We start from the raw sequence: 27,914 nt of genomic DNA, 5'->3' as shown, positions 1-27,914 counted from the left end.
TCCTCTCCTTGAATCAGAAAGCTCCTTTCCTCTTGTGACCCACTGCTAGGGGCAACTTTAACAGCGATTTCAGTGATTCCAGCGTGGCAGCAAATAAAATTGAAGCCACAAAATTCAAATTGAAAAATAAAATAAAGTTTAATGCGGTCAAACAGAGTTCCGTTCAGTCAGAAGTGAATTCAGCAGCTCCGTCAGCACCAGGCAAGGCGCATGGCCGAGCCCCGCCCCCCACAAAGCACATGTAAAAACAATTTATAGGGGGGAATTCAAAGTAAATGGGAGGCGGGCAAATAGAAAGGAGTCCTTATTTTCATTTGTTGAAGGCGATCCATCCGGAGGCGGGTCAGAGGTGCTTCCTTGCTGCGGTGACTTCATCAATAGCCCGAGGCTCCCTCCTCGGACTCTTACTTGATAAGGACAGTCACAAGACCTGCACCCTTTGTGATGGTTCATGAGGCTCTTTATGTTTTAAATCATAGGAACATTGAAGCAGAGGGTGTAGATTCCTGAGTCAGGCCTGGATGCCTTCAACTCTCACGTACGTGATGGAGACGTAAAAAAACTATCTAAACATTTTATGACTAAATAAACAGGGAACAATATAAAATAAAAATTGTGCTTCTTTTATTTTATTGCGGGTAACACTCTCACCTTCTGCCATCCGAGAAGCTCACCTGGATCGTTCTCCCCTACCTCCAGTCTGGAAACAAAGATGTCTCTCTTTTCCATTCAAGATTCTAACATTACAAATGGAGACAAAATATACTCCAAAATGTCTGCATTTTTGCAGCATTTACCTCCAAGCATAGCTGCAACACACACACGATTTTGAAATGAGCCTCACAAAAGGAAAAGACGGAACCATAGAGTTTGAAGAGACCCCAAGGGCCATCCAGTTAAGTGTAACCAACACAGGTCCTGAACCAATAACTGCTAGACCAGTGGTTGTCAACCTTCCTAATGCCGCGACCCTTTAATACAGTTCCTCCTGTTGTGGTGACCCCAACCCTAACATTTATCCATTTTACAGATGGAGAACACTGATGCAGAGAGTCTTAGGCGACCCCTGTGAAAGGGTCGTTTCATCCCCAAAGGGGTCCCGACCCCCAGGTTGAGAACCACTGTGCAAGAAGAATGTTTTTCAAAAGGCGCGTTTCTGCCCGCCGTGAGTCTCCCGTTCTGTGCATGCCCAAGACACTTAGCCGTGATTGGCTGACGGCACGAACAGGAGAATCAGGGCGGGTTAGGATTCCCCACGATACCAGGTTCATCCTATGTTTACCCTAGAACACCAAAAAAAGGTGTACCTCCCTGGTGGATTAAAAAATGTGGGAAGAAGGGGCAGAGCTGGAACAGACACGAGTTGGACACAGGAGCCGTGTGGAGTTCCAGGGAAACTGCAGGGGCTATCTTAGGGTTAGCCCATGAACATCTGGGTATTTGTGGATTAATGAAAGACAAATTAATGGGTTTTAGTTCAGTCAAGCATGAGCTCTCCCTAGAACAGTGGTGGCGAACCTATGGCACTCCAGATGTGCACGGACTACAATTCCCATCAGCCCCTGCCAGCATGGCCAATTGTAGTCCATGAACATCTGGAATGCCATAGGTTCGCCACCATGGCCCTAGACGATAAAATGACTAAACTCAGGCTACACTTGGGTCACACTGTGAGAAGACAAGAATACTCACTGGAAAAGGGACAATAATGCTAGGGAGGTTGAAGGTAACAGGGAAAAAGGAAGACATAGCATGAGATGGATCGACTCCATCAAGGAAGCCAACGGGCCTCAGTTTGCAAGAGCTGAGCAAGGCTGTCAATCACTGGATATTCTGGAGGACATTTATTCTTAGGGCCGCCATAAGTCAGAAGCAAGTTGAGGGCACTTAATACACGCAGACAAGTTCTTGATTCTCCTGACGTCAAGTTTTCAGCTGCTGCTGTAGTATTTCTGGGTCCACTCAAAGATTTAGTGAAATCCAGCCCTGAACCCCTGCGGTCACTTGGTCAGGTGACCGCGGGAAATTATTGTGCCAGCACTTGTGGTATGAATCTGAAGCGATGTCGGGTGACACTCTAGAATTCCACCCAAACTTTATGATAAAACAGCACCATTGGAATGGAATCCTAGAGTGTGGCTCTGATGCGATGATGTCGCTTCTCAGTTTGCCCTGGAAGTTATGTTGCGTTGTTGGTGTAATGACAATTTGCATCCCATCCCCCATCAAGAGCCTCTCTCTGGTTGCCTCTCACTGGTACTGCTAGCTGCGCCCCCTAGGCTCCACCTCTGCAGGTCAGGGGGAGCTGGTGGTGGTGGGGAAGCCAGCTGAATAAAACTGGAGTGGGTCAGACTCAGCGCTCAGTTTGATGCTGGGCTCAACTTGGCTGAGTCAAAGCCTGAAGTTGAAAGCTCCACCCAGCACCAACCAGGCGGACACCTCCTCTGACCTCCACGGGGAGTTTGGGAGCAGGGAGAGTCACCTGGGCACCGATACCCACAGCAACCTGTTCCCTTCCTAGAGGGTTCACAAACAGCCACACATTTAGCCGAGACTGAAAACCTAAAGGCCAGAACAAAGTATATAGGAGTAAAATATGAAAATGTACATGAACGGGTACAAAGTGGCTTTATCAAACTGCAATACATTGATTCTAAACAGAATGTAGCAGATGCATTTACGAAGCCGACCTCCAAAGATAAGTATGGCCTATTGTGTGATCAGCTAAATGTGGCTTCTGTAAATACTGCAAATACTGTAAATAATGCCATTACGATGTTGGAAGGGGTGTCAGAACATGTGTAAATGTTTAGATGAGCAAAATCTAAATGACAGTTGTACCCACCTCCAAACAGGTGCCGTGTGCAGTATGAGTGCTGGGTGCAAACAGTATAACGTGTGCATGCCAGATAAGACACGAGCAACTGATTGGCACCTGACATGTATATAGTTGGCACAGACAACAGAGAGATGTGGGCCTGGAAACACCCGTGGTCTGGAGAAGCACTTTGTTAGTTGATAGCAATAAAGAGAACTTCTGTGCGTCTGTCAGTTGTTTCTACGTTGCATCCTGCAAGGTGGGCTACTCCGAGTAACCGCCACTTCAACACATATGGTGTTAAGTCTAGTGCACTTTGAATTAAGGCATAACATCAGCCAAATAACATGCCACCACCTAATGAGGAAATGGAATTGCTGGTGTATAGTGTATACAGAAAAAGACAACCAAAACAGTGTTAATTTAACCAGAGGAAAATATCCCATCATGCTTCTTTTCAAAGCTCCAAAATGCAACTGTATGTTCCAGAGTTGACCTCTAGAGATCCATGGGCAATTAGACACTCACTCAGCTGACTGGCATCTTATCCATTTGTGGGATAATGGCCACAGAGCCAGTAGTCTGGAAAGGAAGTGAAGCTAGTTAATCTGCAGGTTTGCCTACTGCAATGGCCATCTGCTAGTTGACCAGACTGTTTCTTGATCCATTGCTTGGTTTTCATGCAGTTACCTTGACAGCCGGCCTAGAACCAAGATAAGGTCCGGAGACAAGTTATGGGTTCCTGACTATTTACAGCTACTAGAGCAGTGATGGCAAACCTTTTTGAGGCAGAGTGTCCAAATTGCAACCCAAAACTCACTTATTTATCGCAAAGTGCCAACATGGCAATTTAACCTGAATACTGAGGTTTTAGTTTAGAAAAAACGGTTGGCTCCAAGGCGCACATTACTCAGGAGTAAGCTTGGTGGTAGTCGGTGGCTTTGCTTTGAAGCAACCGTGCAACTCTTCCAACGGGTGAATCACAACCCTAGGAGGGTTTACTCAGAAGCAAGCCCCATTGCCAGCAACTGAGTTTACTCCCAGGTAAAGGATCACACTTTAGTTCTTCACATGAAAATCAGTGGGGTTTAACAGCGCTTAACAGGGTTGCCTACACTGCTTCCCTAAAACTCGGTCTTAGGTTTAATGCTAATAATCGAGCCCAGTGGCCCAGGCCAGCCTAGATGTGGGGGTGGGTGGGGGCGTGTACTCACAGAAAGGGCTCTGAGTGCCACCTCTGGCACCCGTACCATAGGTTCGCCACCACTGTACTAGAGGGTTCCCTCATTCTGCTCTTTTCATGCGGCTCTTTCAGCCTTATACTGAGACTTCGCATGGCCTGGAGGTCGAAGGGCAGCGTGGGCGTGTCCCTCCAACCCTCCAGAGCAGTGCTGGAAGGAGAGGTGAGTGGAGGGGACGCGAAAAGCGGTGCCCTCATGCACGGAGCTTCCTCTGGTTCAGCCCCTCCACTCACCTTTCCTTCCAGCACTGCTCTGGAGGGACACGGCCAACCTACCCTCCGACCTGCAGGCGACGTGGAGTCACAGTATAAGGCTGAAAGAGCCGCATGTGGCTCTGGAGCCGTGGGTTGCCGACCCCTGGTCTAGGGATTGCTGCAGCGAGGTAACTTTTTTTTTGTGGTGCACAAGGAGATTATTGAGATCACTGAGGCTGGATTAATATATGAACTCAGAAGATTCATTTATTTAAGGCTAGTTTTAAAAGAACAAACTGGTCTCCAGGTAGACAAAATAGAAACCTGGCTGAGGCACAAGCATTTAAACCAGTTATGACTTCAGAGAACAGTCCGCCTTCTCTAAGATGCTTTCAGGCACAAACTGATTCTGTATTGACTAGCCCAGGGGTAGGGAACCTGCGGCTCTCCAGATGTTCAGGAACTACAATTCCCACCAGCCCCTTTCAGCATGGCCAACTGGCCATGCTGAGAGAGAGCTGATAAGATGCAGTTCTGAACATGGAAAACACAGATTCCCTGAACTAGCCCACTCCGGTTAGACGGAGTGTCTGACACAGGGAGCTTAGACTCAACAGCTTATCCCCGGATAATCTATTCCACAGGTGTCAAACTCGCAGCCCTCCAGATGTTATGGACTACAGTTCCCATCATCCCCTGCCAGCATAGGTTTGACACCTATTTTTGATCTTTCAGATATTACTGGACACAAATCTTGTCTGAGAACAGGAGTGATACTAGAGTGATATAGCAAGATCTGAATCCAGCACCCAGTGACCAGCAAGATTTTCGGGCTCCAAGATTTCAAGAGTCAGAGCTCAGGTATCTGACGAAGGGAGCTGTGACTTGCAAAAGCTCATGCCCTGGAAATCTCATTGATCTCAAAGGTACCACTTTACTCATATCTAAGCATTCGACTGCAGACAAATCCACAAGTAAAGGAAGCCTGCGTGTGCCTGGGACCCCTTCCAGTGTCTGTTAATGTAAAGACTTGCAGAAGATGAATGCTGGTGACATCTCATTTTTGTACAATTTCTCTTCCAAAACAGGACATAATATGAAAATGTTTAATTTTTTTTTAATTGCCAGATGGTCTCTGAGATTGATCTCCCTAACATTTTGTTCACTTGTTTAAAATATTATTTCCGGCTACATCCTGTTTCTATTTTTAAAAATCCAAAAATTCATGATAATGCTCTCATAATCAATTATGTTTCATAAATACATCTTTCAAATACTGACAGCGTCTGATTCATTTTTCCTCTACTTGCCCTACTTTTAATACAATTACAAATCAAGACTCCAGTGATTGTTAGTTTTAATCCTTTCATCTTATACAGATGAAAGTAAGATAAAAGTAATTTCTTGGAACATTTTCCAGCCTAAGGTTGAATCCTTGCTCTCAATGCTATCAAGAAGAAGAAAAAGATGATGAAGAAGAAGAAGAGAAGGAGGAAGAGTAGCAGTAGCAGTAAGAGTTTTGATTTATATCCTGCCTTTCTCTCCTGTAAGGTATCTCAAGGTGGTTTACAAACTCCTCCCCTCCCCCTCCCCAGAACAGAGGTTGGTGGGGCTGAGAGAGTTCTGAGAGAACTGTGACTAGCCCACAGTCACCTGCAGAAATGTAAGTACGGGGAAACAAATTCAGTTCACCATATGACTTCGTAGGTCATGTGGAGGAGTGGGGAATCAAACCCGGTTCTCCAAATTAGAGTCCACCTGCTCTTAACCACCACACCGCGCTGGCTCTCAAGACCTAACCTTAAATATTTCTTATGTCAATGCAGAGCTTCTCGTACATAGTGTTGTTAGCTTTGGATTGAGGAATTCCCAACCATTTTGGGAAGGCACTGTTTGGGAGGGGGAAAGATCCTAGTAAAGTCCAACGCCACCCCTTGAAGCAGCCATTTTCTCCGTGGGAACTGATTTCTGTAATCTGGAGACTAGTTCTAATGCAAGCAGATCTCTCTGGAGACTAATATAGTGTTATATTAGAGTTCTTCCTAGGAATTTTGTTGTGGCATTCAATGTATTTAGATCAGCGGTTCTCAACCTGTGGGTCGCAACCCCTTTTGGGGGTCGAGCGATCCTTTCCCAGGGGTCGCCTAAGACTCTGCATCAGTGTTCTCCATCTGCAAAATGGATAAATGTTAGGGTTGGGGGTCACCACAACATGAGAAACTGTATTAAAGAGTCGCGACATTAGGAAGGTTGAGAACCACTGATTTGGATAGTTATATAAAAAGTCCCATGGAAACTTTCTTGATACAATTATTATTTTTTTGAACATTTCTTAGTGATGTTTAGCCTATTAGTGCAGAGTGGTTCCTTTATTAGCTTCAGGTTCACATACCCCCACTCATTTAGGATGGGGACCACCTAGTCCAAATCCAAATCCAAACCTTTATTAGGCATAAAACCAGTGCCAAGAATTTCAAATACAATAAAAAGATCATTATTGCTCAACTTGCAGTACACAGAGCAAAAACATAGCAACAGCTTCAGAGATTTCAACACTAGAGCTATTTAGAAGCTTAGCCATTTTTATTTTATCAGAAAGGAGCATAAATCCTGTTGGTAACACAGTTCTCAAATCGGTTCTGATGTTGTTGTACTTTGAACAATGAAGAAGAATATGAGAAAGTGTATCAGTTGTATTAGGACAAAATTGACAGCGACGCTCATTTTGTGGAATACCAGAGAAGCGACCTTGAAGATGTACTGACGGAAAAGAGTTACACCTTGCTCTAGTCATGACCCATCTGCAATTGTAATTAATAAGTTGTTGCAGGTATATAGCAGGGCTAGATTTCTGAGGGATAATCCCAAAGAATATTGGAGAGCAAGAGCTTTGCGCTTTGCTCAGGAGAAATTGGTACTCTTGATCAAATAATCTAGTCTTTAAGCGATGGTAAATCTCCGGAGCGGTGAGCATTTGTAGGGCCTCCCAAGAGAAACCCAAAGAAAAGATCTTTTTTTCAATATGTAGCCACCATTTCGAAAGCTGAAGCTCTCTCATTTCTAATTGGGACAAACTGTTAGGGTCAGTGCAGAAACAAAGACGCAGCCAAAACTTAAAAGTTACAACCCATGCCCTTGTTTCTAATAAATGTTGCCCTGATTCCAAACAAAGAACACCATAGGGGACACAATGCGGGGTGCCAAAGATCTTATATAGGAAATTGGATTAGGGACCACCTAGTGATAGGCAACTCAAGTACTGATCTGTCATATAGGACCTGCCATCTCTGGGTTGGGAAATTCCTGCAGATCAGGGGTTGGAGGTTGGGGAGGGCAGGGACCTCAGTGTGGTACAGTGCCATGGAGTTAGGACTGAATACAAAGATCAGTTTCCTTGGAGAAAAATGGTTGTTGGAATTTATGGCATCACACCCTACTAAAGGCTGGAGTCCACCGCTCACGTGGAAGAGTGGGGAACTGAACCCGGTTCTCCAGATTAGAATCCACTGCTTGTAACCACTACACCACACTGCCTATATCCCCATCTTGCAAATTAATAGTTTATATCTTACATTCTTTTCATAGTTATGTCTTACACTATTGTAAGCATCTGTTTGGAGGTGTGGCGTGCAGGGCTCACGGTGATGGGCTCCTGAAGATGCCAGCAGCCACCGATGGGGGTGAAACATTAGGAGCAAAAACCACCAGACCTCAGTCACACAGCCCGGAAAACTCACCACAGACAGTAAACAAGACTCCTTTCACTGCCCCCATAAACCAATACTCAGCTTCTGGGAAAAGTTCCACAATCTCATTGCTTTATTCAGACTTCCCTATTTACAACTTTTCCCACCATCTGTTTCCTGCCTCTCCTGCAGAGATCTGATTAAAGCCATCACTGTGGAATGGTGCCCATTCATCACCTGTCTTCACCTCTAATGAATAGAATCATTTAATTCTTCTCCCATTACTGCAATATCAAATTAAAAGGCACAGTAGACCTTGACTTGGAGAGGAATTGTAATGAGCAGGCTGAAAGGAAGTCAAGGGGAGGACTGAAAAATCATCTCCTACTTCTATTTGTAGGACAGGGATGGTGAACCTTTTTGAGACCGAGTGCCCAAATTGCAACCCAAACCCCACTTATTTATCACAAAGTGCCAGCCGGGCAATTTAACCTGAATGCTGAGGTTTCGGTTTAGAAAAAACAGGTTGGCTCCCTCTTCCTCTGCCCCACCTGCTCGAGCAGGGGCCAGCCTGCTCTAGCCACCAGCAAGTCCCTTGCACACTGCTCTGTGCCTCTCTAGCATCTCTGCCTCCTCTGTGCCCCCCCCCCCCCAGGCAGCAGCCACCCAGAGCACAGGCACCAGGCCCGCCAGCCGAGTACTCCCTGCTCACTGCGGTGCGCGCATGTTGTGCTCAGTGGCCCAGGCCAGCCTAGATGTGTGTGCATGGGGGTGTGTGTGTGTGTGATTTTCTGCCCCACACATGACAAACTCTGTGTGCGCGTGCCCACAGAGAGGGCTCCGAGTGCCACCTCTGGCACCTGTGCCATAGGTTCGCCATCACTGTTGTAGGATATACAAATATTTTTTTGTGTTCTCTCTTTGGCCAATTACCCAGCAGTGTTGAGGTGAATGGAGGGACCAGAAGCAGGTTGGGGGAAAAAATTTTGTCCCGATGTAGGAAAGATTAGATTGTAGGGTGAAATGGTCAGGGTCTAAGTGTCGGTGTCTAGAGGGAACAAACACAAGTCTGAAGGGAGAGCTGTCTTTCACACCACCTACTAAGTGATCCTTTTTACTGGAGGTGCAGGGGATTGAAGCTGGTCCGCCCTGCACGCCAAGTAGGTGCTTCGGCAACGGATCACATCCCCTCCCCTACTCACACCCAGACAAAGCAAACCCTCATGGTGTGCAAACATAGTGGTAACTAGCAGAAGGAGGAGCGGGCAGTGATGGGATTCAAATAATTTAACAACCGGTTCCGGTGGTGAGATTCAAATAATTTAACAACTGGTTGTTTTACAAGCACCATTTTAACAATCGGTTCTGCCGAAGTGGTGCGAACCTGCTGAATCCCACCACTGGGTGCGGGGGGATCTTTTCCGGGGGGGGGGAATAGGGGAGAAGAGGGGAAGCTGGGGGGGGATGGGATTTCCCCTCCACTGTGAGTCTTGGTGCCCCCCTCCCCAATGAATACACACATTACAAACTTGGCAAACTTCCTCCTTTACCGTATGAAAATAATTCATTAAGTACTTTAATAAAAACCTAGTGTTTAGTAGCTTTACAGAATTTGTTTGTTCGAATCACCTAAATACGAACTGTTACAAGACGTGTGTACAGGTTGCGATTCAACATCCAAGTGATTTCAGACAAGCATCCAGCAGCCAGCTGAATGATAATTTTTTTTCACCGTTTGGTGACTGGCGGAGATGAAAAGGTGAAGCGCTCCCTGACAGATGTCCCACACCTTCAAGGGAGAAAAGCCGTCAAGTGGTAACCACAGTAATCATTCGGTAAGCAGGGCAAATCCATCCTTGGTGGTGCAGGCTGACAGAAGACGTAACAGAGAAGAAGGTTTGAAGGGACACATTCAGTCAGCTGTGGAAGGAGTGAATCAGCCCGCGATTCCACCAGTAATGCTGTAGAACTATTTCTCTCTTGGGTTAACTTCCTGGCCCCGTCAAGGCATAGAAACCCACAGTGAGGTGCTAGCTGACACCGGCGAAGATTTTGCAGAATTCCAAAGGGTTGTTTTTCTTCACCACACGGATCGAGCAGGTGGGCTTGTGGAACATGGGAATGCATGTCTCTCTGTTGTAGTTGGTAGGCGTGGACACGCTATAATATTGAGACAGGCAATCAAACCACACGACAAAGATGAGGACAGAAACATTAATAAACTCTGATCACTCCAGTTCTGCCTCCAAAGGACGACAGCATGAGTTGCTGCCTCTGCTGGCAGGGGTGAAACAAACGAAAACGGTGCCCAGGGCAAAAGGTTTGCCCTGGGCGATTCCCCACTGGCAGAGTCAACCTAGGTTCGACCTAGGTTCGTCCCAGCAACTCCCCACTGCCGCTGAGTTCGACCTGGGTTCGTTTCAGTTCTGCCCCCCTCAGAACTGGAATTTCTGATTCCAGTTCTGAGGTACAGCTTTCCCCCCAAACCTAGGTCGAACTCAGTTGGAAGCTAGACAGTGGGGAATCGTCCCCTGTCTGCCTTTTGGCCAGATCACGTGGGGAGCGTGTTGCTGAGCTGCCCACCCAACTGTGCCGCGACCCAAACTCCGTTTGCAACTCCATCTGGAGTTCGGGAGCTGTCAGTCCTCAATCCCAAGAGGGGAGGTCTCCTCTCCTTCTCCCAGGGATCCATAGTTGGTGTTTCCCTAAAAATACTGAAGCAAAGAAAACAAGCCTGCAAATATTGATATGAGGAATATCAGTGTCACGTTTAAAGGGCTTTAAAAAAACCCCAAAAGACAACCTTCACTCTTGGCTTTTGACGGGGGAGCAATTCAGAAGGAGCGAAACCCTGACATGAGAGGGAAACATCGGGACTTCCCCACTCTCGCTAACTGTGGGGCTTTGGGGGTCTTCGACGCCCGCAACTTGGATGGCATCAGTACAGAAATCTCAGCCCCACAGGAATGGTCTCATTGAGACAAGGCCACTGTAGAATCGGCCAAGAACTGGCAAACGTTCATTTCTATCTTAAAGGAGCTCAGAATATATTTGGAAGGTAGGGTTGCCATTCTCCAGGAGGGGCCTGGAGACTTCCTAGAATCAGAACTGATCTCAGATGAAAAAGAGCAACTCCCCTGGAGAAAAAGCCGGCCTTGCTGCATTGACTCGATGGCTGAGCCCCCTCCCTTCTGCTTGCTCTGCCCTACCCAGGGTCACCTCCCCCAAATCTCCAGGTATTTTTCCATCTGGAGTTGGCAACTTCATTGGAAGAAAAGGCCGACATTCAGAAGAAAAATCCTGGGCTAGTTTTGAAGACGTGAACTTACAGGCTGCAGCAAACCATTTCTTCTGGTTTGCACTCACACCTTTCGCAATCGTTGGTTCTCCATACAGTGTGAACCTGGTGTAACTTTCCACGTTTAATGCAACCTGAAACGTATAGAACAATGAACTGTTTGTATCTGGACTGATTCCACCAATAAAAAAAGTTGTGAATGTTGGGCTCACTTTGTTCTACTGGAGATGCTGGGGTTGAAACTGGGACGTTCTGCATGATAAGCAAAGGGTCGCTCACTGTACCGTGTTTCCACCCTCATCCATACTCCCTTCAGCCAAGGCAAGGTCGGTCCTAAGAGGTTGCTTGACGAAATGCAGCAACTCCTATTGTGAATTGCGCATCGAGACCTGGACTGTCGTCAATATTGAAGCACCAGCCAGGAGCGTGGTGGGCTTATCATTTAGATTCGGCCTTAGAGGGAGATGAATTTTTATCTGTTTGAGTCAACCTGGACAGTGATGTGTACGTCTTCACCAGTAATTGCTCTTCTTAATCCACACAAACAAAGAAATTGAGAACAAACCCTACCCCAAATGCCAAGGCAAGTGGGTTTAGGCAGAGAGGAATCTGCTCTCTAGACTAGACAGGCCAGGCTAGGAAAAGATTAGGGCGATTTAAGAGATCAGTCCTATTCAGTTCTCCCCCTGGCCTGCATTGTGAATTCTAAAGTTTCACCTGCAGCGGTTTCCATCTGACCTCTAGTGGTAAGCCAGTGGCCAACGCAGTTTGGAACATAGGAGCAGCGGTCCGTCTGGCCCAGCATTCTGTTGACAAAATGGTTAACTAGTTTGTCTGGAGGAGGGCCAACAACAGGGCAAAGAGGGCAAGGGCTTTCCCTGGTGTTCTGATTGCCCTTTAGTCTCTGTGGCTACTAGCCCCTGGTAGACCTCTTCTCCATGAATCTGTCCAATCGTCCCTCTAAAGTTGTCTTTGGCCACCACATCCTCTGGCAGCAGATTCCACATTTGAATCACTGGTTGTCTACACAAGCATTTCCATTTGTCCTGAATCAGTTGGTTGGAAAAGATTTTATTTGTTGGGAGGGAGAGACGGGGCTGGAGCAGGAAAGAAAATCTGGTCTGGTTATTTGTAACTTTGATGACCAAACTGGCCCTTCCTCTTCCTCAGTAAGATGGAGAAAGCGCAACCCTTGCTTCAGCTCAACAGCCCAACGGGAAACCAGCCAGATTGAGAGACGGGGCGGCCATCTTGATACTTCAGTTTCTGCAATTGGGGTAAGTTCCAGGGGGCTAATACCCTACACAGGAGTCTCTGCAACCTTTTAAAGCCCATGGGGACCTTTGGCGTTCTGATAGGGGCTGGGGGGCTCAATCACAAAATGGCCACCTCAGGAGGTAAAGCTATAAATGTGTGCATGAGAGCGTGTGTGTGCCCACACACACATACGGAGACAGCCCAAGTGCAGGGGACAAAAGGAGTCTTTTTGAAAAATAACCTGGGGAAGGGGAATGGGAGAAAGAATAAAATCAACCTCGTGGTAGCAGATCCTACAGAAACAAAGATGGATTCCACACAGCATACGTATAATGGTTTGCACTCATTATAAAGGAACCCATTTTCGTTTTTCCCGTTCACATGTGTGCCCTTCACCCATTCCGGCAGCGATTGGAACCCCTGGAAACAATCCGGGTTGCTTTTGCGCCTTCCGCAGAGATGCTTCTCTCTCTTTTTAAAATCTCCTGCAACATATGTGTAGCTAGGCAGGCCTACAGAAATAACCCCCCCACAGCCATGCTGATCAACCCACAAGATGATCAGCTGTACCTGCGTAGCTGCACATGTGCAACACACACAAGAAAAGAAAAAGAAAGAGGAACCTTCCTGCAATGGCCAGGGGATAATGAGCGTGTTGCTGCAGATTGGTCATAGAAGAAGAAGAAGAAGAAGAAGAAGAAGAAGAAGAAGAAGAAGAAGAAGAAGAAGAAGAAGAAGAAGAAGAAGAAGAAGAAGAAGAAGAGTTTGGATTTATATCCCCCCTTTCTCTCCTGTCGGAGACTCAAAGGGGCTGACAATCTCCTTCCCCCCTCACAACAAACACCCTGTGAGGTGGTTGGGGCTGAGAGAGCTCCGAGAAGCTGTGACTAGCCCAAGGTCACCCAGCTGGCGTGTGTGGGAGTGCACGGGCTAACCTGAATTCCCCAGATAAGCCTCCACAACTCAAGCAGCAGAGCTGGGAATCAAACCCGGTTCCTCCAGATCAGAATGCGCCTGCTCTTAGCCACTACGCCACTGCTGCTCATACTTGCTGCCAGGGGAGAAAATGTGCTAGGGCAGTGGTGGCGAACCTTTGGCACTCCAGATGTTATGGACTACAATTCCCATCAGCCCCTTCCAGCACGGCCAATTGGCCGTGCTGAAAGAGGCTGATGAGAATTGTAGTCCATAACATCTGGAGTGCCAAAGGTTCGCCACCACGGTGCTAGGGGGACTTTGTACACTTTGGGTACTCAGAGAATCTGCCCACGACCTGCTGGGCGACTTGCACAGAATGGCCGGTGGGTGGATTCTCCCTGACAGCGGACAGCCTGGAACCTAAAGTGAACGGGTGGAAGGGAGGGAAAGAAAGTGTCTCGTGCTTGTTGTGTTTACGCACAAGCACCTCCAACCCGGGATTGGGCAAAAGGGTGGCTGGTTTAGCAATTTTTGAAAGTCCTGAGTTGAGGGGAATAAAATGGGCCAAACTTATTTTGGGAATGATACCTGTGTGAAGTCTCTGCCCCAGCTCCTGCCAAATGGTTTATACAGCGTCTTATACCCACTATATTTGGCCTGGGCAGAATCCATCAACGTAATTTTAATCTGCACAGCCAATGAGATCTGCAGTAGCAAAGCAGAAGCCACCCTAAGCAGGAGCCCCTATCCGGCTCTACCAACTTTCTAAAAATGCTTGGAGGGTCCCAGGAAAGGTGGCGATGGTGCCACGGTGCCCACGGGCTCTATGTTGTGGACTCCTGCCCTAGCAAGCTCGTCTTTCATCTAGCTCCCATCAGTTTGAACATAAGAACATAAGAACATAAGAACTAGCCTGCTGGATCAGACCAGAGTCCATCTAGTCCAGCTCTCTGCTGCTCACAGTGGCCCACCAGGTGCCTTTGGGAGCTCACGTGCAGGAGGTGAAAGCAATGGCCTTGACCAGAAGCGAGTCTGTGGGCTAACAGCCTTCTGGCCCTTACCTGAGCAGGTGGGTCCCCTTCTGTCTGTGTGAGAGAGGCTGCGCCACCCCTGCTCAGCTACCCCACTGGGCACATCCTGGCATGCCCTTCCATAAAGATGCTCTTCGGGGATTGGTACTTAGTTCAAACTGGCCTTTCTAGGCAAGGCATCACTCAAACATGAAAAAAAAACACCTCACCGTTTTTGCTTACGGGTGTCCTTGAGCACTGGGCATCACAGAAGGTCCTCAAGAAAGCCAAGATCAGGAGGGGCAGCAGCAGGTGACTCTGCTAAGAGGAAAGAGAAAAATTCACTGGGACGTTTTTCTAGCAGTTATCTATTTCCAATAAATTATTAACCCTGGCAAGTGACGACGAGTCGACGAGTGCTGAGATTCTGAACTCTAACCCTACCCCCCCCTTCCCAATCCTATGTAGGCATACCTAATGACATTGAAATCCATGCATTTAAGCACACCGGATTCTGTAGCCCTAACACAATGATGGCGAACCTTTTCGAGACCGAGTGCCCAAACTGCAACCCAAAACCCACATTTATCGCAAAGTGCCAACACGGCAATTTAACCTGAATACTGAGATTTTAGTTTAGAAAAAATGGTTGGCTCTGAGGCATGCATTACTCGGGAGTAAGCTTGATGGTAGTTGTTGGCTTTGCTTTGAAGCAACCATGCAACTCTTCGAACTGGTGAATCACGACCCTAGGAGGGTTTACTCAGTAGCAAGCCCCATTGCCAGCAACCGAGCTTACTCCCAGGTAAAGGATCGTGTTTTAATTCTTTGCATGAAAATCAGTGGGGTTTGACAGCACTTAACAGGATTACCTATACTGCTTCCCCAAAACTAGGTCTTAGGTTTAATGCTAATAATCAAGCCCAGCGGCCCAGGCCAGCCTAGATGTGGGGGGGGGGGGGCAATTTCCCTTCCACATGATGAACTCTGTTTGTGTGTGCCCACAGAGAGGACTCTGAGTGCCACCTCTGGCACCCGTGCCATAGGTTCGCCATCACTGCCCTAACAGCACAGACTAGTCTGATCTCATCTGAACTCCAAAGCTAAGTAGGGTCAGTACTCAAATGGGAGACCACCAAGGAAATCCGGGGTTGCTACACAGAGGAAGGCAACAGCAAATTGTCTCTGTTCGTCTTTTGCCTTGAAAACCCCATGGGGAAGAGCATTTGTGACTCAATGGCACACCCTGACCAGGATAGCCCAGCTAAACCTGATCCTGTCACATCTTGGAAGCTAAGCAGGGTCGGCCCTGGTTAGCACTTGGATGGGAGACCACCAAGAAAGTCCAGGGTTGCTATGCAGAGGCAGGTCATGGCAAACCACCTCTGAACATCACTTGCTTTGAAAACCCTACCAGGAGACACCACAATTCAGCCGGGACTTGACAACACTTTCTACCACCAATCTCAGAAGCTAAGCAGGGTCTGCCCTGATTAGTACTTATATGGGAGACCACCAAGGAAGTCCAGGGTTGTTATGTAGAGGCAGGCAATAGCAAACTACCTCTGTCTCTTTCCTTGAAAATATGGGGTCTCCTGTGACTTGACAGTGCTTTACACATACACAGCTCTCCATGGGACTTTAGCCTTACTTGGAAATGAGCCACGCTGAAAACACGTAACCTCAGAAATTAGCACCGCTTCAAAGGAAGCCTGGCTAAGATCAGGTTTTTACTCTCGTGGGAATGAAGAGAAGCCAACACAGAATGTCGACTGAAATATCTAGAGAGATTCTACAGATCAGACCTGGGCATTATACGGCCCGCGGGCCACAACCGGCCCGCCGGATGACCCTGACTGGCCCCCCTGCCGTGCTGGGGAGCGAGGCGTCTTTGAAAGCCCCGCAGAAGCTGCTTGCCTTGGCTGCCAGCTTCTGCGGGGCTTTCAAAAGTGCCTCGCCCCCCTGCCTTTTGGCCCGGCCCTCCACAATATTTTCTGTTTTTTATGCGGCCCCATGGAAAAAATAATTGCCCACCCCTGCTATAGATACTCACCATCCCGGAAGCATTCAGGTCTCGAACATGCCTCTGGTCTTCTGCAAGGACAGCTCTGTGGATTTATATAGCAGTTGCAAACAATAGACTCAACAACTGAGAGTGAATTGTGACAATGAGCAACCAATCTCATTTGTCCTTTTGCTGCCGGCTCGAAGGCAAGGCTGTTCACATTTCTGGACCTGAACCGGGAAGCAGGCCATCACGAGCAGTTATCACTTGTGTGCACTATACTTCAGGCAGCTGCCAGAGTTGTCCCAGGGATCTCTAGTGAGATGTTGATTGTGGTGCCTTTCTGCTGGCAAGCCACTGAAGGCCCACCCAAAAAGAAAAAGTATATGTTTGGCACAGGAGGCGTGTGCAGCTGTTCCACGGACCTGCCACGAGTATCCCTTTAAGAGCTGCAACAGGCCGTGCTCCATCAGCCTCAAGCGGACCCAAGAAGACGGTTCACGAATCCAGCTTCAAGGAGTCTGTCAGCAAAGGGCAGCTCCCGGTTTTCCTTCCAAGATTGTTGATTCAAGCGTGTGCGGAGTTAATAGGAAACGGCTGATGGATGAAACTGTGTTGCTGCCAACATGTTTTGGAAAAAAACACCAAACACCGTAAATGCTTTACTGTTAAATGCCGTAATTACGACAATCGATTCCATTGCACTTTGGACGTGCCGTTCCCGGACACACGCGCTTGGCTTGGCCTCCCAGCGATGCCGCCCTTGACTTGTTGACAGAGCTCTGCCTCGCTTCTGGCTCCCCCTTGCATGGCTGCCACTGCATCAGGGAATGGGCTGTGGCTCTGTGGAAGAACCTCTGCTTGGCATGTGGAAAGTCCCAGGTTTGATTCCCGGCATCTCCAGCTGAAAGGTCCTGGTAAGAGATGAAGTGAAAGACCTCGGCCAGGGAATCCAGCAGACAGCAGCTGTCATCCAAGTAGACAATACAAGTCTTGGGGAACTGATGGCTTGATTCAGCAGCCCTTTCCTCACAAATCACCTAAAATGTTTGTAAAACGTTTTCAGTCCCCACACCTTTACCCCGATATACACTAACCCCCTCGAAATGATTCATGGCTGCCATTAGGTGTCCCCCCCCCTTTTTTGAGTTATTTGTTGAATCGATGCTTCAGTGCTCCTTTTTGCAATTTATTGTTCATATAATCGACACTTCAAAGATTTTATCCCTCTCCAACCCCCCCCCCCCCGAAATGACAAAAATAAGCAGGCGATGGCGAATGAAATGAACTCAGTAAAGGGGTGCTGAGGAGGACGTTCGAAGATGGCAGAGAGGCACAGCAAATGAAGATGTTTTGAAAACCTTTCAGACTAAAGAATTGTTTTAAAAGGGGATTCATTTAACCTGTTTTGGGGCTGGAAATAAAAACTATTTTGGACCGTAAGGGGGGGAACTGCATAGAAGAAACATTTTATTTCCTGCCTCACAACATTTTAAAAGGTTTGTGTGGACAAGGTCAACATAAGACACTTTCATGTGATACATGTGAATCACCACAGATAACCTCTCCCACCTGAAACCAAAAGCTTGGACAGGTCCTGAAATGACAGTTGTCTCAATACCAGGTTTCAGGGAGCTCCTCTCCACCAGCCATAATTTTGAACAAGATCACCCCCTCTGGAGTCCTTGTAAACACAGGGAATTTCCTCCCTAAAATGGTGGAGATGTCCCCATGGTGGATTTGGGAATACTATCATATCTAATCTCAGTAGAGGGTTAAGGTTCTTCCCCAAAAACTTCTGGGAAACAGGGCTCAGCCTCAGCAAGGGAGCCTTGCTATATGTTTCTGCTGGGGATGGTGGAGAGGCCATTGGTCGATTCCCCACTGGAAATTTAATATAGTTTAAACCAAGTTTTAAAATAAACTGCACCTTTTCATCGGGGTTTCAACCTCCCCACTGCCAATTTGTTCTGCAAAGACATGTAGGTCTACATCGGGTTCCGGAAATGCAGCACTCCCCACAACAAACTGATCTCTGTTTTTTGTCTCTCCTGATTGGCTGCTGTGCCATGTTTGGGCGGGTCCCTTCTTTCCCGCAAAAAATGTGATCACGTCACAATGTTAGACGTGTAAACACGTCCACCCCTGCCTTTTGATTGGCAAATTGGTAGATGGCAAATTGTTTAAGTGGCTCACATTTACCGTGCTCGCACGTTTTCCCATCTCCTCCTAGCACTTGTGTTCTCTTCTGACCCGAAAGGCGAAAACGAAACCAGTAAACGTCGCGCACACATTGCTAAGTCCCAGCAGCCGCTGATTGGTCGATGGGATCTGCATCACTCTTTAGGACGGGAAAATAGTGAATATTAGTACCCTGTCCCTCCCCTCGAGACTGGAAAGAACCGTGGCAAAACAGAAAGTTGCTCTTCCAAGCAGGTACAGAGAAAACGCGGAATAAGGGGGGGGGGGGGACAAGCGACAGAACCGGGAAGAAACCCCCTTTGTCACTCAAGCAGTGAGGAGGCATGCCTGAAACCTCGTTTTTTTGCGTGAGTACCACGCGATTAATTGTCCATGGGGAATCGACCATTGTAAGCACAGTCCAGTTTAGGGATGCCAACCTACAGGTGGGGTCTGGGGATACCCTGGAATTACAGCTTCTCTCCAGAGGGCAGAGATCAGTTTCTCAGGATGCTTTGAAAGGTGGACTCTATGGGATTTTACCAGTGGTGGGATTCAAATAATTTCACCACTGGTACTGAAAGGACTCTGTGGTGGGATTACAGCCAGTTCTCTGAACTAGACAAAAAATTAGCTACCGATTCCACTTCTACCGAACTGGTGTGAATTGGCTGAATCCCACCACTGGATTTTACCCCACTGAAGTGCCTGTCCTCCCAGGCTCCACCTCAAAATCTATAGGAATTTCTCAACCTGGATCTGGCAACCTGTCATGCCCAGTCATATACCAGGCCTGACCACAATTCCCCTCCTGATGGGAGGTTGGAGGTGGGATGTGGTGGTCTGTGTTTCCCGCTCCCACCTTGAATGCAGTCCTGGGAATCCACAGCCTCTTGTTTTCGTTAGACACCTGGGGTTATCTCCTATGTAGGCTTGGATGGAGTTGAGCGTGATAAGAAGAGTGCAGCAGCAGAAGAGGAAGTGTTCGGTGTCTCTGGGATAGGAGGTGTGGCTTAGGGTAGGGCAGTGAGTCCTCTTTCCTATTTGGAAGGGTGGTGGTGGTCCCAGTTCTGTCAATAACTGTCTGATGCTGTATCTTTCCCTGAACTGCTGTTTCTATTGGCTCCTTCCGCACATGCAAAATAATGTGTTTTCAAACCACTTTCAGAACTGTTTGCAAGTGGATTTTGCCATTCCGCACAGCTTCAAAGAGCATTGAAAGCAGTTTGAAAGTGCATTATTCTGCATGTGCGGAAAGAGCCAAAGACTTTTGCTCACACAAAAGTACTTTTCTTGAGACAACCCTACTCCAGTCATCCCCTGCCATTAGTCGGGAGAGGATAGGCTCACAGCCCTAGTGCAGCACCACCCTCAGCAGGCCCCCCAATTATATGCCAGCATAGCAGTTACACGGGTGCCGCACAGGTGCCATGACATCGGGTCTGCCGCTTGAGGGCCCAGCAGAAGCCTTCCCTCTCCCCCCACCCACCCCAAAAGGCCAGCCAGTGCCTTGGGGGCCTGGCAGAGGCCTTCCTTTCCCCCCCACTACTCCATTTCCCTCCCCCCTAGCCACCCCTTGCCTCCCCCCCCACTAGCTCAGCTGGCATTGTTCTGAGAGGTGGTGATTTTGGGGTGACAGTGTAAAAATCATGAGGTTCTGTGTGGATCCGTATTTTCCAAGCAGGTTTTTGCGCCACTGCGATGCCACAGAGCATGGGATGTGTGATCATTGTGTTCAGGTACGTTGCCAGGGGCATGAGCTGCAATGTGCTGGTGATTTTGGGGTGACCACGTGCAAAAATCAGGAGGATTCATGACGGTTCGTGTGTTTTAGCTACATCAGACATGTGGCTAGTGGCTGGAGTTGTGGTGTGCTGGTGATTTTGGGAGGACTTAGGGCAAAAATCATGAGGATCCGTGTTTTTCAAGCAGGTGTTTTCGTTGATATTTTAAAACCCTTTCTTATAACATAATTTAGTTTTGGGCACCTCTTTTTTGTTCTTATTTAAGTATTAACTGTATGAAATAATAAACTACCTTTCGGTGCATCTTTTTTATACTTAAAACTATCGTTAGGGCAGCAAACTGGTCATTAAATTATTTGAATTCCACCATTGGAAGTTCGGAACTTGTTCTTAAATTATTTGAATCCCACCACTGGATCAGCATAACTCAGGGAATGGTCAATCTGACTCCAGGATATGTGGCAGGCAGCTTTGCAAGCCAGGATTTGCAGGGACTGGGAAAGAGTCTCTTCCACATGATTTACACACACACACACACACGCCAATTTGCCAATGCAGACCAAGGAGAACCTGCTTGCAACCAAGCAAACCTCATATGGAAGATACAAGCCCTTTCTGCACAAATCCCTGAAAATGTTTCTAAAATGTTTTCAGTCCACCCAACCCTCTTACCACGATTGTTTGTCCGCACTCACTTTTTGTCAAAACAATGCCTGGCTGCAATTTTGTGATCCCCCCCCCCCTTTTTTTTGAGTATGTTGTCCCATTGATGCTTCTAGGCTTCACAGCTTTGTGCTGTGATTCTCTGCCTTTTACACTCCATGCTATGAAAATTAGCCCCCCCAAACTACAGAAACTTGCAGAGATGGTGCAGGAAAAACAGGTGAGGGAAAAGGAGTGAACTCAGAAAATGGTGCTGAGGACGAAGTTCAGGGAATGCAGAGAGGCATGGGAAATATGTTAAACAGATCGCTACAGGAAAATGAAGCCATTTTGAAGACGTTTCAGCCAAAGAATTGTTTTCAAGGGGCATGAATTTAAAATGTTTTGAGGCTACAAATAGAATGTTTTGGGGACCAAAAGGGGTAAAAAGAATGTGGAACTCTATGGAGGAAACATTTTATTTCCTGCCTCAAAACATTTTAAAAGGTAAGGGTCATAGTTTCTGTTTGTGTTGGCAGGGCAATCATATTCTCTGTTCCATGCAAAAATGCCTTCACCAGAGAGACATATGCCTGACTCAGTGGAAACTCTCGGGTGTCTCTGGAGAGCCTGGTGCCATCAAATCCTTGTTCGTGTGACCATGCACCTTTTGGGCTTGAACTAAATTTCACATCCGTATCTACCTGCACAGGCATCAAAAGCTCAGCCAGAAGCAAAACTGGAGGGGGAGCACCACATTTTAAATGATTTGGGTGCTTGGCAGTGAAATGCCAGGCCAGAGGGACTATGGGTATCCTATGTAAGCTTCAGCAACAGATGTCTTGGTTGGAAGCATCCAAGTGCCCTAAATTTCAGACGTGGCGCACTTTACCTGTGACTTGAACTCACTCTCTGAATTCAAATCAAGACAAATGTTTAGAATTCCTGCCTGGTACAATGGTGGGATTCTGCGACCGGCCTTTGTCTAGGACTGGCACTGGACTGGCACTCTTGCCAGTTCTCACTGTTACAAAGGACAATCCCTTCCGTCAGGAACACAATGAGCTGCCTTCTACAGCATGCCCAGTTCTGCCTGACGACATACCATTGTTGACTTTCCCACCTGCAGAGCTGAAAACTGTGATAAGCCTTCTGACTCGTATCATGGCGGATTTGAGAGCCACTTGGTGTTCCTGTGCTGTTCAGGGGCCTCTGTGCCCACACCCACAGCAGCTCCCATATCCATCATATGTAGGGTTGTCTGAGGGGAGGGGGCACGTTGTCCTGCTTGGCCTTGCCTCCAAATCACATCATCTGGTTCTCCTCCTTTCCACTGGATCTCTCTTGCACAGCTTGAAGAAGACAGAACCCAACCTTCAGAAGAAGCATTAAGTGAGCCAGCATAGTGTAGCGGTTAAGAGAGGTGGATTCTAATGTTGAGAACTAGGTTTGATCCCCCGCTCCTCCACCTGAGTGGCAGACTCTTATCTGGTCCCTCACTTCTCCACATGAAGCCTGCTGAGTGACTGTTACCCACTGGCATGGGGCAACTTTAATAGTGATTTCAGTGATTTCAGCTTGGCAGCAAATAAAATTGAAGCCACAAAATTCAAATTGAAAAAAATACAATAAAGTTTTACTGCGGTCGAACAGAGTTTCATTCAGTAAGAAGTGAATTCAGCAGCTCGGTCAGCACCAGGCAAGGCGCACGGCCAAGCCTGGCAAAAGGCACCCTGAACCCAGAAAATTACAGACTTATAGTAAATTTTAGAGGTTACATCACAGACTGAATTATCCAATGGCAATCCAGAGCCATCAGGGGCCATCAAGCTTCTTCCTCCAAGACGTCCAGGTCTTATCTTTGGTGAGGAAAGACCTCTTTGTGATAATGCAGATGTTTGCCTGCTGGCTCTTATCCTGGGTGTGTGTGACAAGTCCTCGGGGCTATGAAAAAATGCAAAAGGGGCTTGCCTGATTCATTATCTGTCTGCATCCTGTTTCTCTGGGTCCACCTTTAGCATAATCTAATTTATTTATTTTTTTGTTTCAGCAAGCTTGTGACTTAGGCAATGGTTTCCGGGAGTAATACATTTTACAGCAGGAAGGAAAACCTTGCAGAAAATCAAAATAAACCTAAATTCTACTAACACTATATGTCTATCAAAAATTATATTAAAACAAAGTAATTATCATCTGTCCCTCTGGTTACATGGCCTTGTGCCAGCTGCAGTTCTCTCCAAACTCTCTCAGCCCTGCCTGCCTCACAAGATGTCTGTTGTGGGGAGAGGAAGGGGTTTGTAAGCTGCTTCGAGACTCCTTACAGTTGAGAAAAGCCGGGTATAAATCCAAACTCTTCTTCAAACTTCTCATCTGTTCCTTGTTGCTGTTGTCCTGGGCAGCTGGTGGGCGCAGTTGAGTTGGTGCCTTCAAGGGCTCACACTGTGATGTGGGCATGGCAGCATTTTTTCTGTTGCCACTGTTCCTCACAGATGGTACCATGGGTTCCCCAGAGGGCATCCTGTGACTCCTGGGTCAGTCCAGGGCTTTGGCAATGGGGGTGGGCCTGTTCCCGGAAACATCCCATCTTCAACTTCCTCTGCTGATCCACCTGTGCATTTATTTGTGCTTTGCATCTTGCCATCTTGCATCTTGCCATGAACTCATCCCAATTAATAAGCTGGCTAGTGGTGCTGGCTGGCAGGGTCTTAACGTATCTGTGGGGAGGCTCACACAGGATCCGTGCAGGGACATGTCTGGACGTGATGTTTCTGCACTGAAGTCTTGGCCAAGTAGATCTCAGAAGCTAAGCAGAGCCAGCCCTGGTTAGTATTGATATGTACACATATATAGTTCACAGTGTTTTAAGCCATATATATATAGTAGCCTGCACAAAAGGGTGGAGCATGTTATATAAAATCATCTTAGCTAACATCCCTGCAGAGGCTTGGAATTGAAGTTGCTGAAAATCAGGTAAACACAAGGAATGTGAAGGGGTGCCAAGGAGCAGCCTGACACTAGCTCTAAGTTGAAAGGAACGGGGCCTCTCAGTAGAGATTAGCTAGCAAGATGTTCACAAAATAGATAAGAGTTAGCAGAAGACTTGATTGCTACCGTACCTAACAGTATTCAGACCTTTGACCACCAAGGAAGCCCACCTCTGGCTGTCTCTCGCCTGGAAAACCCTTTGGGGTCGCCACAAGTCAGTTGTGTCTAGATAGCCCTCACACAAACTGCAACTTCAATCTCACCCCCACCCCTCAGCACTCTGCCAAGCTCAGTGTCAGACGAATGTGACAAACCAGGGGTGTCCAACTCTGGCCCTCCAGATGTTCATGGACTATGCTTCCCATAGTCCACAGGTGTCCAACTCGCGGCCCTCCAGATGTTATGGACTACAGTTCCCGTCACCCCCTGCCAGCACGGTGCTGGCAGGGGATGATGGGAACTGTAGTCCATAACATCTGGAGGGCTGCAAGTTTGACACCTATGCCATAGTCCCTCGTTTATAGTCCATGAACATCTGGAGGGCCAGAGTTGGACACCCCTGCGCTAAACTATTATGAGGGATCGATGGGAGAATTTTATTCAGGTGCTTTTTGCTTTTCTTTCTTTTTGCATAACTTCATTATGACGAGGGAGGAAAGGAGGCGCCATTCTGTGTCTTTGGTTTTCCCGTCGGGAGGCTGGCAACCCCCGGGACAGCAGAGCCGGAACCGAGAGGGCGCCGAGCCCCTCCTCAGCTGTCCGGAGTCACGTGACCAGGAGTCAGCTGACTGGCGGCAGGGGCAAGATGGCGACGCCGAGCCCCGCTGGCGCTGCGGGGGACCCCGAGGCCCGGCTGCTGTGGGAGCGGCCCTGGACCCTGGAGGAGGTCCGCGGCGAGAGCCAGGCCTGGTCCTTGGCCGCCGACGCCGGGGTGAGAAGCGGGCAGGCGGGCTCCCCTCTGGCGCCGGGCCTTCTCCCTCCGTCCCCTCTCGGTGGGGCCCTCCTGTGGGGCTTCGCGAAGGGCGGTCGGTGGGGCTCTCCCCTCTGCGGGGCCACCCCATCGAAAGCTTCAGGGCTGGACGTTGGGAGCTGGACTTGGAAGGAGGGCGGGAAAGGGGCGTGTTGGACCCAGAAGAACTCGAATTCGGTTCTCAGCGGTTACTATATTGGGGGGGGGTAGTGGGGGTGGGGCGGGGGGAGAGAAGGATAGAGAAACTTTGCTATTTGGGCAGGCATTCCCTTTCTTTGGGGCAGGTTCGGGGTTTTCTTTCTCTCTAGCCGGTAAGAATTTGGCAGGTGAAGAAGGGGGGTGGGTGGGTGGGTGGGAGAGAGAATCCAGACCCAACTAGTTTCTAGAGGCATATTTTCTATTGAGATTTTTAAAGTATAGTTTTCAATCGTTAAGAGTTCAGCCCAGTGCAATAAAATGTACATTTAATACATTTTTTAATTAAAAATCTCAATAGAAAATGTAGATCAGTCTCTAGAGACTGATGCATATTTTTAATTGAGATTTTTAATGTATAATTTTCTATTGTTAAGAGTTAAGCCCAGTACAATAAAAATGTAAAGGTGGGGGTGGGGTTGGAAATCCAGACTCAACTAGAAACTGATGCATACTGTATTTTCTATTGGGATTTTTAAAGTATAGTTTTCTATTGCTAAGAGTTCAGCCCAGTGAAGTAAAATTTAAGGATGGGGACTGTGTGCGTGTTTGGAAATCCAGATCCAACTTGAAAAATACGATGGGGTCTGAAAAGTCTAATATATAAGTGAAAAGTCTAATATGAGAAGTCTAATATATAAATGTCAAAATATGTTATGTATACATTTTATTGCACTGGGCTTAACTCTTAATGTTAGAAAACTGTATGTTAAAATTTCAATAGAAAATATGCATCAGACTTAACTCCTATTGCACTATGAACTCCTAACAGTAGAAAACTACTTTAAAAAGCTCAATAGAAACTGAGACTCAGTAGAGACTGATTTATATTTTCTATTGAGATTTTTAAAGTAAAAACATGTTAAATAACCATTTTATTGTGATGTTCTTAATAGAAAACTATACTTTAAAAATCTCAATAGAAAATATATATCAGTATATAGAAACGAATGTATATTTTTATTGAGACTTTTTATGTCTAATTTTATGTTGTTAAGAAAACAGTGCTATAAAATGTGTATTTGATATATTTTAACAGTAAGAATTTGGTCACTGGAATACACATTGCTAGGTTTCCCATACACATTTGTAAGCTGCATTATTGTGGTTTTATTACTGTTATTAATTTGATTTAGAAACCATTGTTCTGTAAAATGGGTCAAAGTGGCACACAACAATAAATTAGACAATTAAAATCAGCAACATAAAATACCCATATCATGGCACCCACCCATATAACCTAAAATCTAACAACCAGAGGAGAAGAAAAAGAAAGAAGTGGCCAGCTGAGTTGGAACACTGATGTAGCTCTCAACCATAGGCCTGGCAGAACAGCTCTGTCTTGCAGGCCCTGTGGAACTGTAGGGCCCTGGTCCTGTTGGATAGAATGTTCCACCAGACTGGGGCCAGAACTGAAGAGGTTCTGGTTGAGGACAGTTTTGGGGCCAGGGATCTCCAGAAGGTTGTCATTTGCTGAGTGTTAACACTCTCTCGGGGGTATATCAGGAGAGGCGATCTCGTAGGCATGCTAGTCCCAGACTGTTTGCATAGTTGTCAAACATGCTGGCAGGGGATGATGGGAACTGTAGTCCATAACATCTGGAGGGCCGTGAGTTTGACACCTGTGGTTTAGAGTCTCCATGTATTTTACATTATTGTTATGCATTTTAATTTTTTAAATGAAAAATTACAGAAGCTTCTTGTTTGTATTTTGATGGACTCCGTGTGATGACTCGTTTGCTGTGATGATTCGTTTGCTGATGCAATAAAGATTGTGTGTGTATTTGTGAGAATCTCTAGGTTGCATTTTCAGTGAGTCTGCCTTTGCTATATTCTGGACCAGGCAGTTTTTCAATGTGGTTCTGACTGAGGGCAGGCAAAGGGATTTCCTGTCCTCCCAAGTGTGGCAGTATTGACTCCGTCATAGGCTAACGTGGATATGGCTAATAAGACCTGCATATCTGTTCAGTTGTGAGCATTCTTGGTCGTTAAGATTATCTGACTTATCTTGTTGTCCATTGGCCTTGCCTTTTTGTTCAACAGTTACCATTTCCGTCATCTAGAGATTATTATCACATCCCCATCACCATCCTACTAAAGAGGCAAGATAACTTCACACACACCATCTTGGTCTGCAGTGTCCTTCCCAGAAAGACTACCCCCTCTGCAGCAATGCTGTTTTGACTTTGTGACTTTTTTTGTGCTCTCGCTGTGCGTGTGAAGTGCTGTCAAGTTGCTTGCTCCTCATGGCAACCCTATGAGTCACCACCTTCCAAAATGTCTGATTGTTAACAGGCTTGGTCAGGTCTTGCAAGCAGAGAACCGTGGCTTCCTTTACAGAGTCAATCCGTCTCATGTTGGATCTTTCTCTTTTCCTGCCACCTTCAGCTCAACAACAACAACAACCCTTTATTGGCATAAAACTTTTCCAGTGACTCTTGTCTTCTCATAATAGACCAAAGTACAACAGGCTCAGTTTAGTTATTTTAGCTCAGGGGTCTGCAATCTGCGGCTCTCCAGATGTTCATGGACTACAAATCCTATCAGCCCCTGCCAGCATGGCCAGTTTTGAGAGAACTGTGAGTGGCCCAATTGGCCATGCTGGCAGGGCCTGATGGGATTGGTAGTCCATGAACATCTGGAGAGCTGCAGGTTGCAGAGCCCTGTTTTAGCTTCTAGGGATAGCTCAGACCTGTTTTGATCTAGATTGGTCTGATAGTTGTTTTGGACATCCATGGTTATTTGTAAAACTCCTCCAACACCACATAT

At 47.1% G+C, this 27,914-nt stretch overlaps 1 protein-coding gene across 4 annotated transcripts in view; it reads left to right on the top strand.

Moving 5' to 3' along the window:
• The first annotated feature begins 24,765 nt into the window (after positions 1-24,765).
• The window catches only part of LOC125437917 (WASH complex subunit 2-like), a 56,670-nt gene continuing 53,521 nt past the window's right edge, over positions 24,766-27,914 (top strand). For all 4 annotated transcript variants that reach the window (XM_048505989.1, XM_048505988.1, XM_048505991.1 and 1 more), the window contains exon 1: positions 24,766-24,911. In XM_048505989.1, the coding sequence (XP_048361946.1) occupies positions 24,786-24,911 (126 nt within the window). In that variant the 5' untranslated portion in view covers positions 24,766-24,785. The remainder of the gene's footprint in view (positions 24,912-27,914) is intronic.

This window comes from Sphaerodactylus townsendi, linkage group LG08 (assembly GCF_021028975.2).
Source record: "Sphaerodactylus townsendi isolate TG3544 linkage group LG08, MPM_Stown_v2.3, whole genome shotgun sequence".
NCBI classification, from domain to species: domain Eukaryota; kingdom Metazoa; phylum Chordata; class Lepidosauria; order Squamata; family Sphaerodactylidae; genus Sphaerodactylus; species Sphaerodactylus townsendi.
This window is presented reverse-complemented; position numbering and strand designations above follow the sequence as displayed.